Raw genomic sequence first — 18,202 nt, 5'->3', positions numbered from 1 at the left:
ATGTGTTGCATATCCCTGCTGAGGAATCTGAGGTCCAGCGATCCGTTTTCTTTACACAGAAAAGGGCTAGTGACACCTTTTTCCTGATTCTAAGGATTTGGATGACCTTTTCAGAAAAGCTTGGGCATCCCCAGATTAAAAATTCCAGATTCCCAAGCGTGTAGTGTCCACCTTCCCCTTTGCGGAGGACAGAAAGGTCTCGGGAAATCCCACTTTTTTGAATGTGGCCCCCAGACTCCATTAGTGAACGATGCATCTCAAAATTGTAAGTAGTGTGGTGTAGGCACATGCAATTTCCTGCTCAAGGTTCTCTACACACAAGTAATATGTTACGTATTATATGATCTGCACGTCTTACTGTAGCCATACCAATTGTGGTGTATGCATCCCATCTCAAACAGGCGACTGGATTCCAATGCCCTTCACTGTGACTGTGAAATCCTTTGGCTGGCAGATCTCTTAAAGATTTACTCTGAATCGGGAAACGCCCAAGCTGCCGCTACATGCGAGTACCCGCGCAGACTCCAGGGAAGGTCTCTCTCCACGATTACACCGGCAGAACTGAACTGTGGTGAGTTCCGTGTGACGACTGCAGAATGTTCTATTTCTCTGGTGTCAGATGCTTATCTATGTTGTGTATATCACAGTTAAATAAAATAGGCCTGTCGCAGGGTTGGCAGTTGAGTAAGTCAGGTTTACGTAGCTCTATAGACGGGTTTGCAGAGATACAGTACAAAGCGTATATACACGTGTAGAGTTGTGCGCCTCTTAGAATGCGTACGCTTGCTTTGCTTCTAGTCCTTATCATTCGTGCACTCATTAATTTGCACTATACTACAGATGTCCTCCTACACCCAGCCTCGGCACAGCATGCAGCACAAAACACCTGCGTGGTGGGTGTGCGGTGTTGGGTATTTTTAAGTATAATTCTGTGCAAAAGTGCATCTTAGTTGCGGTATGGCAAAGCCGCGGCACAAGACTGCACTGATTAATTTAATATTCAGCACATACAGGTTTGGATTAGCCCATAGGGGTACAGGGAAAACCCCTAGTGGGCCCCACAGCTTGGGGGTCCTCCTCCTCCTCCAGGGATCGAGTTCCAGGCTGTGCGCTTGAATTACAAAATGTTACCATGTACCCAAGAGGACTATAGTGTATTGTCTGCAGTGTATTTCTGTTATTAATCTGGTACGGTATCCTGCATGCACTAGCAGTATTTGCTATATATATATATTTATCAAGTGGCCCAGACCATACAATCTAATGGTTAGACGAACCAATGTGGTTGCTGGCCACACCCCTGAACATGGGCCCCTACCACTTCATTCCCCCAGTAGGCTTTCCATGCCCCAGTCCGACACTGAGCACAGATGTCTGTGTGCAAGTTTAATTAAGGGCGTCATGGCAACTGCCACTCCAACCGCTGACTAACATGGACTCACTGGCAGTTGGTGTGGCTCCCCTATTTTATATTTCGATTGTGCTGCAGCTCACTAACTGCAAGTGAGTCTTATTATACCTCAATGCCAGGAAATCTCCATCATCCTACGGTGGAGATCCTGGCCCCATCCCTTCCCCAAAATGACTGTGACAGGCTTCTGTTTTGGGAGCCAGAGGCCGTCATTGCACCCAAACGGCAGCAGACTGTCAATCACTGACTGTCTAATGCCATAATGCATCCTCTGTTGCAGAGCCGTATGATACATACGCATTATGGGTCTGAAGCATGCGCAGATTACCGAGCATCAGTACTTTGCTGCATGTGCCACACTAACAACGGTATCTGAATCAGGCTCTTAGTGCCATAGTTTGTGCAGAATATAAATGTTTTAACGACTAATTTTTAATAGAGCAAATATGATTCCCATTTACGATACAGAGCGGCCAAGGATTACATCGGAGCCTCAAGATGTGGACGTTACCTTTGGGAACACTGTGTACTTTACATGTCGAGCTGAGGGCAATCCCAAGCCTGAAATTATCTGGATTAGGAACAAGTACGTTTGATTGAAATCAGTGGCCAATGTTTTTATGTGCCAAACCTCTAATTTGAATAATACATTTCATTGTAGAATCTCTTTGTTTAAATATGATTACCGCTCAAGCGTGCATGTGTCTGAGCACGCAAAGGTTAACGGCAAGAGGAGAGGTAAATCACCTGTGGAGATGGGGGCACGGCGGGGTCACAGAATTGCAGATCGTCTAGATTGAAACTATTGTCCCCTTGTTTGGAGGTTAATGAGGATTAACATTTTTTTTGTGATTGTGAAATTTAAGAGCAAACGAAATTTGAACTTTCCCCACAGCTGTGCGTTCTTAGTGGGAAGACTTCTTCTTCTCCCATTGTCGCTCACATGCGTACTATAAGTGTTTCTGTCCAGTGCTCAGAGAGGTGAAGACCTGCTACATTGCTCATACATATGTGTCCTCATCTAGCCTCAACACACCACTCAACATTAAGTCTGTGAGCTACCATGTACTGTGCCTCTCTGCTACTGTCGGGCAACCTTTTATTTACCGAATATACGTCTTGGTCTGCGGTACGATTAGTACTTGCCATGTGCTGACTGATATGTGACATTTGTAGATCTGTGCACATGAATCGCAATGGAATGCAGAATTGAAAAAATCCACAGCTGTTGCATTGTTGCACATAGGGGGTTATTCTGGTTCACTCGCAAAGGCACAATCACTCTCTAATGGGCAAAACCATGTGCACTGCCGGTGGGGCAGAAGTAAAATGTGCAGAGAGAGTTAGATTTGGGTGTTTTATTGTTTCTGTGCAGGGTAAATACTGGCTGCTTTATTTTTACACAATATAGATATCAGTTTGAAGTACAAACCCCACCCAAATCTTATTCTCTCTGCACATGTTACATCTGCCCCACCTGCAGTGCATATGGTTTTGCCCAGTAGAGAGTGCTTGTGCCTTTGTGAGTGAACCAGAATAACCCCCTTGGTTTGCAGGTTCAGAGCCTCCTTTACACACAGGTATATATTCAGCAAAACCAAGCCTGACACTAAAGCTTGGTACACTCTGGGCGATATATCATCAATGATATGTGCGATATAGTTAATGATATCACGTACATATAGTCCAGTGTGTGCATTCAATATTGTTCATGATGCGCACAGTTGCAGGTGGTAAACCACACCCCCCCCCCCCCCCCCCCCTTCATCTGTACATGCAGCTCAATCTGTCAATATCGTCAGCAACTGCATATATGGAGCGGGGGATGGGTGACGTCGCTGATGGATATCTGGAACGATATGAGCCAGTGTGTACAGTCAATATCGTTCTCCCTTAGCATCGCCACTGCAGTTACTATATTGGCAGCGCAGGAATAGTCTAGTGCAGGGGTACCAAACTCTAGTCCTCAAGAACTACCAACCGTTCACTTTTCCCAGACAACTTAGCTGGCGCACAAGTGCACGCATTGCTCACTGACACATTTTCAAAGATCCACAGATGGAGCTAATTACTTCACTTGTGATTCTGTGAGGGAGACCTGGGAAACAAAACTGTTGGTAGCTCTCAAGGACTGGAGTTAGCTACCTCTACACGGGACCAGCTGTGCCAAGAGGGGCCGTTTGGTGTGACTGTAGCAGTGATGTAGGATGACACCACTGTACACAGGAGTAAACAACAATGCATTGCTTTGGGTTGTGATTTGTGGGAGATGTACAAAGCCATGGAGACTGATTTCGATGAGGGAGGTGAAGTGCCGGCCAATCCGCTGTTAACTGCCATTTTGCAAGTGGTCTTTGAAAAATGAGAAGAGCTGATTGCTGATTTTATCTTTCTCCACTTAATTACTCTCTATGGCATGGGTCTTCAAACTGTGGCTCTCCAGATGTTGTGAAACTACATGTCCCAGCATGCCCTCACAGTTTTGGCATGCTCTTATAGGAAAAATGTGGCAATGCATGTTGGAACATGTAGTTTCACAACATCTTGGGGGCCACAGTTTGAAGACCCATGCCCTAAGGCTTAATACATTTGTGAAATCCGTAAAACAGCACCAATTGGTATTTGCGGGAGAATGGTTATTACACCCCACTTACTAAAATATAAATAAAGGGTTATTTGGGAAAATAGAACTGCATTTATTTTTTCTTTGCAGTCAGTCTCTACCTGTTTATTATATTGCAATATGTAAAGAGCGGTTAGTCTGTATGATGCGTTAATAAGGGTACCACAGAAAAGTGTGTTAATGCTAAATGCTCTCCATGTAGAAATGAGCTTAGCATGAAGGAAGATGCCCGGCTGAATCTCCTGGAGGATGGAACATTGATGATCCAAAATACACAAGAAACTGATCAGGGAATTTACCAGTGTATGGCAAAAAATGTGGCCGGGGAAGTGAAGACTCACGAGGTCACCCTTCGATACTATGGAACACCAGGTACACGTTAAGATGATATTCTAGATCAAGTATGTTTATGCTGGGTTTTTCCTCCAAAAGAATAGTTATTTATTAGAATGTACACATTCACCTTGAGGCCTTTAATACATAATTCCATGTTGCTAACTGTCGGGCTGATGATGTTTCCACATTGTCTACATTTTCAGACTCTTGACTCCTCGCATCACTGGCTTAAGCTGGCCATATGGTGTTGTGATGTCTCGCAGCAGTGTATGGCCATCCTTATACACTTTGAGCCACCCGGGAAGGATCGCATGCAATACATCGTATGTAGTCCTTTCACATGTGATATATTACATGGGACCCCATTCCCCGCCTTCGGGAGTAGGCGTCAGTCTGAGGTCGGACCTGCTTGCAGGTCCACCCTCCGGATCTCAGCCGATGTGCACAGGACCCCGCTTTGGATTGGGTGTCAAAACTTCCGATTTGGGATGATTTCACCTGATTTATCGGTCTGATCCGCCTGAATCGAAATCTGCTCAAATGGGAGTCATGAGGCAGCTCTGCCTAGTCTGTCCCACCCAGCAGCCTCTACTGCCACCAGCAGGCTGCATTCCTGGCTCCCTCATCTACTTGCAGGTGTCCATAGGGGGCGCATGACTAGCAGCAAGGGCACATCCATGTACTTGAGCTTCTCTCCAACTGCCTTTTCAGACTTTAAATCCTGGCTTATACCTGGCTCAGGCCATGGACACTGAACACAGGTTAAAGCTGGGGCTACAGTACTCAGACCTAGTGGATGGACCCAAGTTATTTCCGGGTTGTTGCCATTCACACCAGACCGAAGTCTTCCAGTCCCGGTATTGGTCCAACTGTGGTCACACGGAGAAGATGTCATCTTCAAGCTTTACTGTGCCCACCAATAAATTCCTTTTAGACATGACTCTAGCAATAGTTTCGGACCATGGGTGACTCTGTTCATCCTGTTAATAACCATGGTTGCGAACAGGGTGGCAGGCCCAGGTCATGTGGCAAGCCCTGGCTAAATCCCAGGTTATGTCAGAACAGAAGAACCTGGTCATGCTCTGCTGGATCATTAACCAACATGGATAAAAAGTACAGAATGAAGTCAGAAAGATAAAGCTATTTATTTGGTAAAACTTGTTGGAGGGTGTGTACATGAAGGTACATAAAGCTTAAGTTTCTTGTTGTAATTGCAGGAATATTGTTTCTACTGACAAACTTACATTATTATTTTTCCATAAAACTGAATATTATCTAGAATTTATGCATTTGTCAGAGAAAATTGCTATGTTTCTATGCATTACAACACATTTACAACTGTTCACTATTTCAGAAGTAAAAAACATGAAATCGTTGTAACCGACATAATTCAATTATTTAAACTGTTATTTCAAACAGCCAGACCCAGCTTTGTGATTCAGCCTCAAAATACAGAAGTATTGGTCGGTGAGAGGGTCACGTTGGAGTGCAGTGCAGTTGGCCAACCACAGCCAAGAATCACATGGACTAGAGGAGACAGGACCCCGCTACCACCAGATCCCCGCATCAGTATTACACCATCTGGAGGGCTCTACATACAGGATGTTAATCAAGAGGATAGTGGGGAGTACACATGCTTTGCAACAAACAGTTTGGACACCATCCACTCAACTGCTTACATTATAGTCCAAGGTAAGTCGAAATGGTTGGATCGCCTACTACTACTATTTATAATGCAGAACAAAAACCAAGATACTGTAACAAAAGAATAATACTGCAAATGCACACTGGCTGTACAGTGCAATCCACCTTTGTTATAGAACTTATAACCTAGAACAAGATCTGCTCTTTGTAACCTCTCAACCAGCTGGAACTGTGCTGCGCAATGCTGTAGTGTCCAGCCTCCACCCACTCTAAAACCACCTTATTTAATTTTGTTCTAGAAAACTGCTTAGTTTATCATTTGTTACTTAAATTATTCATTGGCTGTAAGGGGGTGATGCCTAATTTACATGTGGCAATTGTTGTAGATTTGAAGATGTGTACAATATTTTACAATGCGCTGATTAATTTGTTTCCAATCCCTTGATTTCGGGATTAGACTGCGCATGCGCAGTCTAATGCTGGGCAGCGCCTCAGCACTCGTTCAAACGCTGCCTGGCTGTTCCCGACCCAGCACACACCTCTGCACAGCGTGACGTGATGTTAAAGGTCAGGCTGCGCAGGATGCACTCACACACCGCCTGCTCCGCTGCTGCAGCCCAGGCCGCTCAGTGCGTCACCCCTCCACTCCCTACCCCACTCAGCAGCTGCAGCGCCTGTCCCACTCCCCAGCTGCACTGCCCGCTGCACCGACTACATAAGTAAATGTGCGTGGCGGTCGGTTGGGGGACATGGGAGTTTTTGTTAAAATCAGGGATTTCAATCCCAAATCCCAGGATTGAAAAAATTCCCCAGGATTGGCATCCCTAGATATAACCAATAGACCATACCCTCAAACCAAAGGTTGAACTTGATGGGCATAAGGAGAGTATTCAATGTTGGGTCATGACTGTCGAACTGGCCCGACAGTCGTGACCCTGTCCCGTTTTCGGTCTGCTCGACCGAGAAATCTCAAGCCGGATTCAATGTCCCACCTGCTGCGGGGCGAGACCGGGAATCGGCCATTCCATGCCGTTCTCGGCAGAACGAGCCCGACTGCTTGTCCCCCTAAGTCTTAACTCAGCCTTAACTACTATGTAACTATGTTTTTTATGCAAAGCATTTTGGGGGGGAAAAAAATTGACTTCTGCTGTTAAAAAGACATGACTGATGGAATGCACAAGAAAAGACCCCTTAACCCTTTGAGAAGATGGAAAACCATGAATCTGAATGTCTGTCATCACAGGTTTCTGCAATTTGTTTGATTCAACATTTCTAGTCTGACAAATCTATCCATTGTTTTCTGAAGCATTCTCAATGTAATGGATTTTAGTAGTATTGTTGTTTTCCATGTTTTGTACTGTAGGAGTGCAGATGTAGTAGTCTGTGGGGATGGGAGCGGCATAATTATGCCTTTTTAATAAAAACATCCATGTATTATAAATACGTACAGCACACGGTGCTCAGCAGCTGTGGGGTTCCAGGTTCTAGGTCAGGCTGACTGACCCAACTCTTGTTATCAGTGTTCTATCCCTACACTGCTTTATCAGACTTCCTCGTTAGCCAGCTGGCTCTCGTCCACTGTAGCAGAGCAGCAAGACCTCCATTGGGGATTACTTCAGTAAGGACAGAGGATTGCGTGCTTCCTCTCAATGTTCCAATAAATCAACATTGTATGTAAACCACAAACAAAGGCAGATAAATTCTGTGTTCCAGCTAAAGAATGTGCTGCTCAATCATCCAAACTCCCTATGGCGCACTTCCATTTTTGTTTATTTCTTTAACAAATTTTACAAACAACATTTTACAAAGTAAATTTTGTGCCGAATTCCACCTTTTTGTCCTCATTGTGACCTTAGCATGATCGGTAATACTCATACACAAGCCACAACATGCTTCAGTACGCAAAAACTTACATTATTGAAACATTTTGCTTATTAGTCACTTTTACATTTTGGACTTGGACTGTGCTTTGTTGGGTGCCAACATAAAATACATGAGCTACAAAGGCGGTACCCCTGGTTCCTTAACCACTTGCCTGGCTTGGTAGCATAAGGTGCAAGGTATGATCTGTCAGAAAGCCCACTAAGCAGCGGCAGGAAGTGGTTCTTCTCCCTGGTTCCTGTCCCAGGACACACCCCCCAATGCTTGCTGTGCTGCCGATCACTGGGGCTGCAGACATTAGCATCCACTGGGAAAATGTTACTAAGCACCCTTCACCTTTCCTCTTGACCCCCAGAAGCTGCAGAGGAACAGGCACCTGTTGGGGTTGACCAATATTGCAATCTTTTATAAAAAATATATATTTTTTAAACCATTTTTTTTATTTAAATCTATTTGTATAAGCCCCAAATATGTGTTCTTGCCCTAAGTCAGTCATAAATAAAACAATTATTTCTGATAATTTTAAAAATTATCGAAAAAGTTACAGCCAGTTAATTACAACCTAAATTCCCTATTACATGCTGCAGTGTGTCCAGAGGATGCACCATGACCTCACTGCAGAAAGGCAACAACGCGAACCACTACACCATCAGTGATACCCACAACACCATTCCATATTGATGCAAAAATATTATTTAAACGCCTCAGTTGAGGACCGTTTATAACCATCTTTCAGGTCAAGCAAAGAAGGGAAAGCGGGTCTGTGAGATGGAACACACTTAAAATCAGAATGTTCACGCTATTGACCTCATAATCTTGTCTCACCACAGCAATACATTTTTTTTTTATTTGACACAATAAGTGGTCCATTTCTGCACCTAGTTTATGTTTAGCTGGGACTGCCCAAAACCACTCTGCAGTGCCTTTACCTCATTCTCGGTCTGTCATAACCTTGTATAAGTTCATAAATATAAACAAATCATTGCACTTCTGAGGCAAAATTACATTGGCGCTGTTGGCCATTCAGCCAAAAAAAGTTTTTCCTTTTTTAGCATTCACACTAACTAGTCCAGTCCTAGTTCAGAGTCTTCAGAGTATCGGGAATAATGAGTACCGCCTTCTATAGTTATTTTTTGTATTTGTCACTTCACACACCTGTACCTAGTAAAACAATATGATCTACTCTTGCACCTTTTTTTCAGCTATTCCACAGTTCACCGTTGTTCCGCAAGAGCGGAATGTGTTTGAAGGTCATACTGTGGATTTTCATTGTGAAGCTCAAGGAAACCCCCAACCGGTTATTGCTTGGACCAAAGGAGGTAAGAGGCATTTTATACCCCTATAGTGTAGCTTTTATTGTGAGTAACGATTTCCCTTAATTTCCTTCTACAGAGCCCAGACCCATTTTACGGCACTGGGTTACTTAGTGTTCTTTGAACCCGCTAATATGTTTTAGCGGCATCTGCTTCACCACGTTACGTTGATACTTTTGCCGTTATTTCAATCACTATAATAGTTATCTGGGTCAGATACCTCTGCAATAAATTAATGTAAATGTGTTCACTAAATGGCAATGCAACTATAAAATTACCATCTGCCACACCAAACCTTCCCGGGACTTACCTGCCTAGCTGGCATACGGTAATTACTACCCAAGTGCTCTATTAAGATGATCACAATCAGGTGATTTTCTAAACCCGTCCTTTGGGTACTTTATTGTGAACTTGGTTTATGGTTTGGGGACGTAGTACTGTGTAGAATGTGTCTAGAGCCAGTCTTAAATAGAATAAAATGCTGAAGTTAAGGAATTCTAAACGTAGAGTCTTGCAGACAGAAGAATTTAAGAAAGCAAAAGTCTGTGTATAGTAACTGGCCAAGAGATCTCTTCGTACCAGCCTCTACCTTTCACCCAGACTGAGCACATCTCGTTTCTTCAAGGAAAGCAGTCTGGTAAAATACCACTGTGCTAATGGAATACATATATATATTTATAATCTGCATATGTTACTGTTGATGCTCCATGCACTTCTGTTCCTGTGCTAATCTGCGCTGTAAATCCATCCTGAATATTCTCGCTCTAGTGTTATTAGTGAAGGCTGCATACTATAAATGAGTTGGCCGCTTTCGATCTTGACACTAACAGTCGCCTCTATTTAGCTGCGCCTTCATCTCAGAACATTATAGTATATATTTAGTACATGTGTGACGTTCCTATTGAGTTTTATTCCCTATGCGATAATAAAATGAAATGGTCCTATTTATGCAATTTTAAGTGACCACTATTTATTGGGTTGTGTCCCTGCGCTCCCCTAGGAAATCAGCTCTCCGTAGACAGAAGACATCAAGTCCTGGCCACCGGGACACTGAGAATACTCCGCGTTGCCTTACACGACCAGGGCCAGTACGAGTGTCAGGCTGTAAACATTGTTGGATCTAAAAGCACTGCTGCCCAGCTGATCGTACAAGCCAGAGGTAAGGGAGAGTGCCTGCTAGTCATCATTATGTTACCGTGTATGAACTTTTATGTGTTTACAGACTGTTCGTAGCTGAATGAGCAGGACCAAGCTGGTCGGACTGCCCGCTGCTGGCTCGCTGCATGACTGATATTGTTGCTTTTCTTTTTGTTATAAACCTAGTTTTTGTTCTCGCATTACTGTTAAGCAGGATTGATGTTTTATGATGAGGCAGCATAGTATTTGGGCTAAGTGCTTTCAGGTTTCACCGGCCCTACACCTGCTATACAGTGCAGCGATTACCGGCAGTGGGCCAGATGCACTAAGCTCCAAAAAGTGATCAAATGGAGAGTGATAAATAACCAGTCAATCGGCTCCAACCTGTCATGTCACAGACCGTATTTGAAAAATGTCAGACAGGAGCTGATTGGTTGTTTGTCACTGTACATTTTATCACTTTTGAAGCTTAGTGCATCTAGCTCATTGTGAGTTAGAGGCCAGGCCCACGATGATACAATTCAGTATAAATGGTGTGATTGGGACGTGGGCAGCCAATGGGAGACTTGCCTGCGCTTTTAGGCGTCTGGGAAGGTCATGTGAGATCTGGGAGTCTCCCAGATGTTGTGATAGAATAGGCAGGTATGAGCTGACCACAGGACTTGATCCGAATACAATTCCATATCACTTTGTGTAAACATGGGACACCCGCACCTGCAATATGTTTCTATCCACTATATCAGGGGACTTAAGGCAGGTAGGCAATGTCACAAAGCAATGAAGAAGGCAAGTCAGATGCTTGGTTGCATAGAGAGAGGTATCAGCAGTAGAAAGACGTAATAATGCCACTGTATAGGTCATTGGTACAACCTCATCTAGAGTAATGTGTTCAGTTCTGGAGGCCATATATCCAGAAGGATATAAATACATTAGAGACTGTACAAAGAAGGGCAACTAAAATGGTGCTGGCCTATATCAAAAACGTACCAGGAAAGACTAAAATACCTTAATATGTATATTTTTGAGCAGAGAAGGGAAAGGGGGGACATGATCGAAACTTTCAAATATATCAAGGGCTTAAACAAGGTACAGGTGGGAGACATTCTTCACATGAAGAGGAGCAGCAGAACACGAGGACATGCACTGAAACTAGAGGGAGGAAGATTCAGGGGAAATGTGAGGAAGAATTACTTCACAGAAAGAGTAGTAGATAAGTGGAATAACCTACCATCAGAGGTGGTAGAGGCAAATGCAGTAGAACAATTTAAACATGCTTGGGATAGGCATATTGATATCCTTACAAAGAAAAAAGGATCAAATATGGTTTGAGGTAACATGTTTAAAAAAGGGGCAGACAAGATGGGCCAAGTGGTTCTTATCTGCCGTCACATTCTATGTTTCTATGTTTCCTTAATGACCTTAATATAATTCTATTATGATATAGATCATGTTACATACACATGACTTGATTACTACAGAATTGAATTAGAGTCCTGATACAATTCTGCTATACACTATACAGAGAGAACACTACAGTTCCAACATGAACTGACTTCAGGACATGGTCATAATACTATTCTCTACTCTTTACAGAAATAGAACACTACACCCCCAACATGACCTGGCTACTGGGCTTAGCTATAAAGCATTTCTATATGTCCTAGTGACAATTATGTACATTTTGATATTACGTCTAAAATAACACAATTCTGTTTGTTAATCAGCTAAGAATAACAGATTTGAACCTTTAGAAATATTTTTCTGTAGTTATTAAATGTTTTTAATGCAATTTTTTTTTCCACTGGTGTCTTTAAAATACAGAAGCCAAGTTACCGTGACAAATTTAATGTATTTCTTTGTCTTGTGTTATTTTTTCCCCAGTAACCCCGGTATTTGCTACAGTGCCCAGTGACATGACAGCTGAAGTGGGCACTGAAGTTCATATTCCGTGCAGTTCTCAGGGCGATCCTCTGCCTGTGATAACCTGGAACAAGGTAACTAGTTATTTGACTGGTTTCTGGGTGGTATAACCAGGCCTATTTTTCAGCAGGCTCCAGCAGGAACTTAGGGGTGAATTTATGAAGCTTGGAGAAGTGTTATCTATCCCCATAAAGAACGTTATGAGCAAGGTGATAATGGTTCAGCCAATCAGCTACAATATGTAAATTGACAGGTAAGAGCTGATTGGCTGAACCATTATCACCTTGCTCATAACGTTCTTTATGGGAATAGATAACACTTCTCCAAGCTTCATAAATTCACCCCTGAGGCCCTTATTTTGGTTCACTCTTTCTGACAAAATCTTTCTTAGATGGACAAAACCATGTGCACTGCAGGGGGGGCAGATTTAAAATGTGCAGAGAGAATTAGATTTGGGTGAGTCATTTTGTTTCTGTGCAGGGTAAATACTGGCTGCTTTATTTTTACACTGCAATATAGATCTCACTTTGAAGTAAAACCCCACCCAAATCTAATTATCTCTGCACAAGTAACACCTGCCTCACCTGCAGTGCACATGGTTTTGTCCATCAGTTCTGTGATCCCCGATCTGACCTCATGGTCAGCGATATGTAGGGGTATCAGTGAAATTGTGCATGTGTTAAATTACAGAGTTGTAACTCACAATCATTTTTTGGTCAGGATTGGCAAATGTTTGCTTTCTCCAATCCCCCTGATCCTCAGGGCACCCCGGTGCAGATATGGGCCTTTCAATTTGACATTGTTGCACTAATTGCATAGGCAGGCGTGATGGACACAGATTTGATGCAAGTAATTTACTTATTTATAAATAAATATAACAGTTTCTTATATAGCGCACACATATTCTGCAGCGCTCTACAGAGAATAAGCCCCTGTGGAGCTTTACAATCTATATTCCCTATCACATGTACACGCACACCAATTAACCTGCAAGTATATTTTTGGATTATGGGAGGAATCTGGAGTACCCGGAGGAAACCCATGGAAGCACGCGGCGAATATACAAACTCTGCAGATTTAGGGGTGGGAATAGAACGAGGCGAAGCAGGAAGGGACATCGACAAGATGTATTAACATTTTGTCTGCCGAATTGGTAGATCGCAAACTCCGCCCTCCGGCAATGTCCCCTACCCATGGCTGGCTGGACTGGGCATGCGTGGGATCTCGCTACTCACGTGAGATCTCCAGCGTAGCCAGCAGCAGGGACAGCGCTGTCCCTGCTGTGAAGATAGGGCTTCGCCAACCTGCTGCTGGCGAAGCCCATGGCAGCAGTGGGCAGAATGGTCAGCGCTGTTGACCGTTAATACAGTCGCCCTGCTATCATTTAGATAGCAGCGCCGATATGGACAGGGGCACATAGTGCCCATGTCATTTGCTGCACCCCAGATGCTTCATACATGGGGGAGAAGCGGTATCAAACCATACTCCCCCATATTGACCTTTCAAATTTGAATCATAATGCTATAATAATAATGACTGAACCAATGAATGTGTTTGTTGCTGGGTGGCATACAGGTAACAACCAATTATAGTGTTTGTTGCTGGATGGCTTAGAAGTAAATGAACCAATGAATGTGTTTGTTGCTAACCAATTATAGTGTTTAAGAAATCAAATAAATCAAAATCCGTAAAGTCCAGCAGATTGGCAGTTTATAGCGGGATCCAAATATCGGTATCCCTACACTGATGGAAAACAATCTACATAGTGAGTATCGAAATGCAAGCAGGATCAATCCTACCACTAGTGCCTCAGGAAAAGGGAGTAATACTTATAGGGTGTATGCGTCTCCTCTTCTCTGATATGTTGGCTTCACTTCATCGTATGCTGCAAATCACTCCACCGTATGTTAAATGTGCAGGACCCTCAAAAAACATTAAAAAGTGCATATATGGGGTAATACCATTTTAATTCAATTCACAAAAATAAAATAAGAACAATCGGGTCATACAAATTAAAAAGGTCACAATGAAGAAGGGGTGGAGTTTACCAAAGAAGTTGGAGAACCGGTAAAAAGCGCTCTCGGACAGGCATAGATAAATACATAGATGGCAAATGTCCCTGGATATATCCTCACAATGTCCAGGCTGAGAGTCCCCCCTTCCACAAGGTATAAGTAGTTCCAACCCTTTTATAGTGTTTGTTGCTGGATGGCTTAGATGTAACTTGAACCAATTAATGTGTTTGTTACTGGATGGCATATTGATAATTGAAGCAATGCTTGTGTTAGTTGTGTGTGCTTTCTAGATTGTATACAAGTAAATTTTGCCTTTTTTTTTTTTTTTCCAGGATGGTATTCAAGTAACAGAGAGTGGAAAATTTCACATTAGCCTTGGATATTTAGCCATTCGTGATGTTGGCCCAGCAGACCAAGGTCGATATGAATGTGTGGCAAGGAATAGTATTGGCTATTCTTCAGTCAGCATGGTGCTGAGTGTAACAGGTAAAACTTAAATACTGATCCTAGACCCAGCCTATGGCCTCTCACCTCAGCCTTCCTCTCTTCCTTTCTGTCCCACACCATCCCCTGCTCTCACTGTGCGGCTATGTTACCCTGCTCTGTCTAACCCCATAGTAAAGCAGTACTGCATCTCCTACTCCACCACGTTCCCAGCATTGTGTGAATTCTCCTTCTCCTCTACTAGGTGTGTTACATCTTCCTAGCAGTATGAGCCGTAGGTCTGACCGCCTTCTCCCCTGCCCCCATGCATGTTGTAGATGCAGTTTAGATGTCCCAGTAAATTATTTTATAGCCTGTTTTTATTCTTTGTGTAAATGAACATAATGCTAATTAGTGACAGTTAGCCCTTCTTCCTTAGTGAGCACTTGGGGGGTTGATGAATCAAGCAGTGAAGAGTGAAGTAAGCCAGTGGAAATTTGCCCATAGCAACCAATGTAAAGTGATAGGAACAAGCTGATTGGCTGCTATCAGCAAATTCTCCACTCTTTTCCCTGCTTGATATATCAATACTTTAATCTGGGTACATACTAGACAAAGTGTAAACAAATTTGCAAATAACCGTTTGTTATGCCAAATTCTTAGAATCCTGTGCTCACTACATCACTAGCGATGCACGTTCCCATGGGTCCCTAGCGACATCCGCCATCCTCTTTATGTGCAAACTGATATGGGGGTGTCGCCAGTAATGCCATGCTGCCAAAATGCAGCACTGCCTTGCCCCTGCAGTTGTCTGCGTTGACAATTGTGTATGCATTTGCTGGGTCCTGTTGCTAAGTGTCTTGCATGATTAGTCTAACGGCCGTATTCTATTAGTCAGAGGACAGCAAGGATTCCCCCAAACGGCGAGGTTCACGTTTAATTCAGGGAGCCCGCTCCATTTAGCCACGAGCCTCGCTGTTTTGGCGGCCGCACACGCCGTTTCCGCGTTGCTGTAAAAATCCAGCAAGGTGGAAAGTTGAATACTGATCGCGCGAGCCGTTATCACGGCTTGCTGTCACAGCTCGCAAAAAGCATTGCATACTGCCCTAAGACTCAAATCACTGGCCTGACAGAATTAACCAAAACATGCACTTAAAGGCCCTCCCTTTTCTTTCCCATTCGGAATTTGCTGTTTGAGCCTTAAGTCGTACAAGTTGAGTAAAACTACTGTCTTCTGCCTAAGGGGACTAAAGAGGCATTCAATTTAAGTGTTACCTGATAAATGCTTTATTGTAAGTGTAACTATTTGCCTAAACCGCAGCTAGACCTGGAAGTACTTAACCACCCTACATAATTTGTTCTACTGACCTTCTTTGTTTTTCTTATGTTTTTTTACTTTTAATATTCTAATAAGTTCAAAAATAAAAGCTCTAGAAAGTCCTTTTTGTTGACTAAATGCCGCAAGTGAGGTTCATCTCCCTAAAGCAGAAGTCTTGAACAAATACAGAATAGTACAGCGACATATAATGTTGAGGGTAATAAAATGTACAGAACTATTTAAAGGACGTTTAAAGTGTAAAAACGGTTCTCTAGATTGTTTTCTAGCTCCAAGCTTAGACATTTGCATAGTAGGAGTTGGAATGGATTATGTCCCATATTGATTTATACATCGAAGACAACACAATAAATGTAATGATCCCACATTTACTTTCTAGCACACAGCACAAATCTAGCAGGGTTTTCCATTTAAGTCCATTGTTAGGGCTAGCCGGAAAAACCTGACTTTTGTATTCAATTGCAGTCGAAACTGCGTCAGCAAAAAAATGACTTAACCTTTGAAAACAGCCGCAAATACGTGAATCTGCAAGTAATGCGCAGATCCTCGTGTTTTTCGACCGTGGACTATTTTTCAACTAGTCTGAAAATCGTCCCTTCTTTGAATACCCCCCATTTACCTTAGAAATGGGGTATGGTAACGTGCCAACAAACCACCCCTAACTTCTGCACTCTCATTTTTCAATAACCACTTGTAACATGGCAGTTAGGAGCTGACTGGTACTTTATCTCTCTCTAACCTTTGATAAGTCTATCTTATTATTTTAAGTGAGTACTAAATCCAGCTTGGAGGAATGTATTGCATGCATGGATTTACTAGATTTCTGAGATGGTCATTTATTCATTTTTAATCTCGTCCTCTCCCCACCTACAGTTCCAGAAGTCAGCCGCACTGGTGATCCCTTTGTCACTGTATCAATTAATGAAGCCATTGCGACAGTGGACAGGGCAATAAACTCAACGCGGTCACATTTGTTTGACAGGTATTTACATTCTATTGTTTAATTATATGAAACAAATGTGGATTATGTATCTAGGAGTCTTGTGGTTACGGTTATAGAAAGCCATGGCAGAGGTAAGATCTGTACCGAGTGTCCTAATAAGGTTGGTCTGTTCTCGGGACGGATTCCATTAATCATACACTATGCCAACAGTGCCAGTTTTATTAGCTGACTACTGATCTTCTTGTACGTGATGTTTGGGAGTAGCAGCCAAATGTGGAGAGCTTGCTTATATCCGTCCACTCACGCTGCTGTGTGTTTATTAGAGCATGTACTGGGTTGGTTACCTAGGGCATCAGAGTTCTGTATGGCTGAGTTTTAGGTCATCTTCTCAGAACAGTACTGTATGTTATTATATCCAACATGTACATCACCTATCACATCTCTTTACATAGCTTGATGCTGAATATAAGTGGCTGCTCTTTAGTACGTTTTCTTCTGTTGTGTTGCCGCTATACCTGGTTGGCTTAGGTTTAGCCTTCTTCAGCTAGCTGTCTCTGGACAGCCATAGCCTATTGTTCTCAGCTGCAATACAATACATAGAACGTTACAGTAGGGGATAAGCAGAGGATTAAGTCCGACATTTCTGGCTCACTTAATCCTATTAAAGGGCTAAATGAGGATGGCTCGTTCTTGGCACATAAAGCTCTGGAATAGTGTAACTATAGGCAATACTTTATTTACTACAAAGCATGCAACATTGGATACGGTCATTAGGTTGACCCATATTAGATAGACATGCATTGGGTCGACCACTGAATGTCGACACATAGGTTATTATTATTATAATTTTATTTATAAGGCGCCACAAGTGTTTCGCAGCGCCGTACAAAGGAACAATACAGGGAGACAAAACTTGGCATAACATTGAATAAATAACAAAAATACAGTACAAATAAAGAGCGCCACAGCTCAATAAACATTACAGCTTAAATGTAAGTAGTGAGGACCCAATCAACATACAACTAGAGGCTTGAGGCCAATGATGGAGATGAGTATGAAGATGGTCACTGGGTGTTGGAGTGAAGGAGAGCTGTGAGTGAAATGTGAAGAGAAGTGGGCTTTGACAACAGGAGGGAAGAGGGCCCTGCTCAGAGGTTGATGGGGTTGGAAGGTCGACACAAGCAGTAGGTTCACAATGGCAAGATTAACAGTCAAAAGGA

General features: G+C 43.0%; 1 protein-coding gene across 1 annotated transcript in view; it reads left to right on the top strand.

Moving 5' to 3' along the window:
• PXDN (peroxidasin) overlaps nt 1-18,202 on the top strand; it is a 120,566-nt gene that overhangs the window by 84,712 nt on the left and 17,652 nt on the right. The window contains exons 7-15 of the mRNA XM_083178468.1: nt 402-571; nt 1,880-1,997; nt 4,237-4,406; nt 5,790-6,062; nt 9,098-9,214; nt 10,209-10,367; nt 12,227-12,339; nt 14,613-14,766; nt 16,913-17,021. Coding sequence (XP_083034594.1) covers nt 402-571; nt 1,880-1,997; nt 4,237-4,406; nt 5,790-6,062; nt 9,098-9,214; nt 10,209-10,367; nt 12,227-12,339; nt 14,613-14,766; nt 16,913-17,021 — 1,383 coding nt within the window. The remainder of the gene's footprint in view (nt 1-401; nt 572-1,879; nt 1,998-4,236; nt 4,407-5,789; nt 6,063-9,097; nt 9,215-10,208; nt 10,368-12,226; nt 12,340-14,612; nt 14,767-16,912; nt 17,022-18,202) is intronic.

This window comes from Crinia signifera, chromosome 3 (genome assembly GCF_055691185.1).
Source record: "Crinia signifera chromosome 3, ASM5569118v1, whole genome shotgun sequence".
Taxonomy (NCBI): domain Eukaryota; kingdom Metazoa; phylum Chordata; class Amphibia; order Anura; family Myobatrachidae; genus Crinia; species Crinia signifera.
The sequence above is the reverse complement of the archived record's forward strand: the minus strand, read 5'-3'. Positions and strand labels throughout refer to the sequence as shown.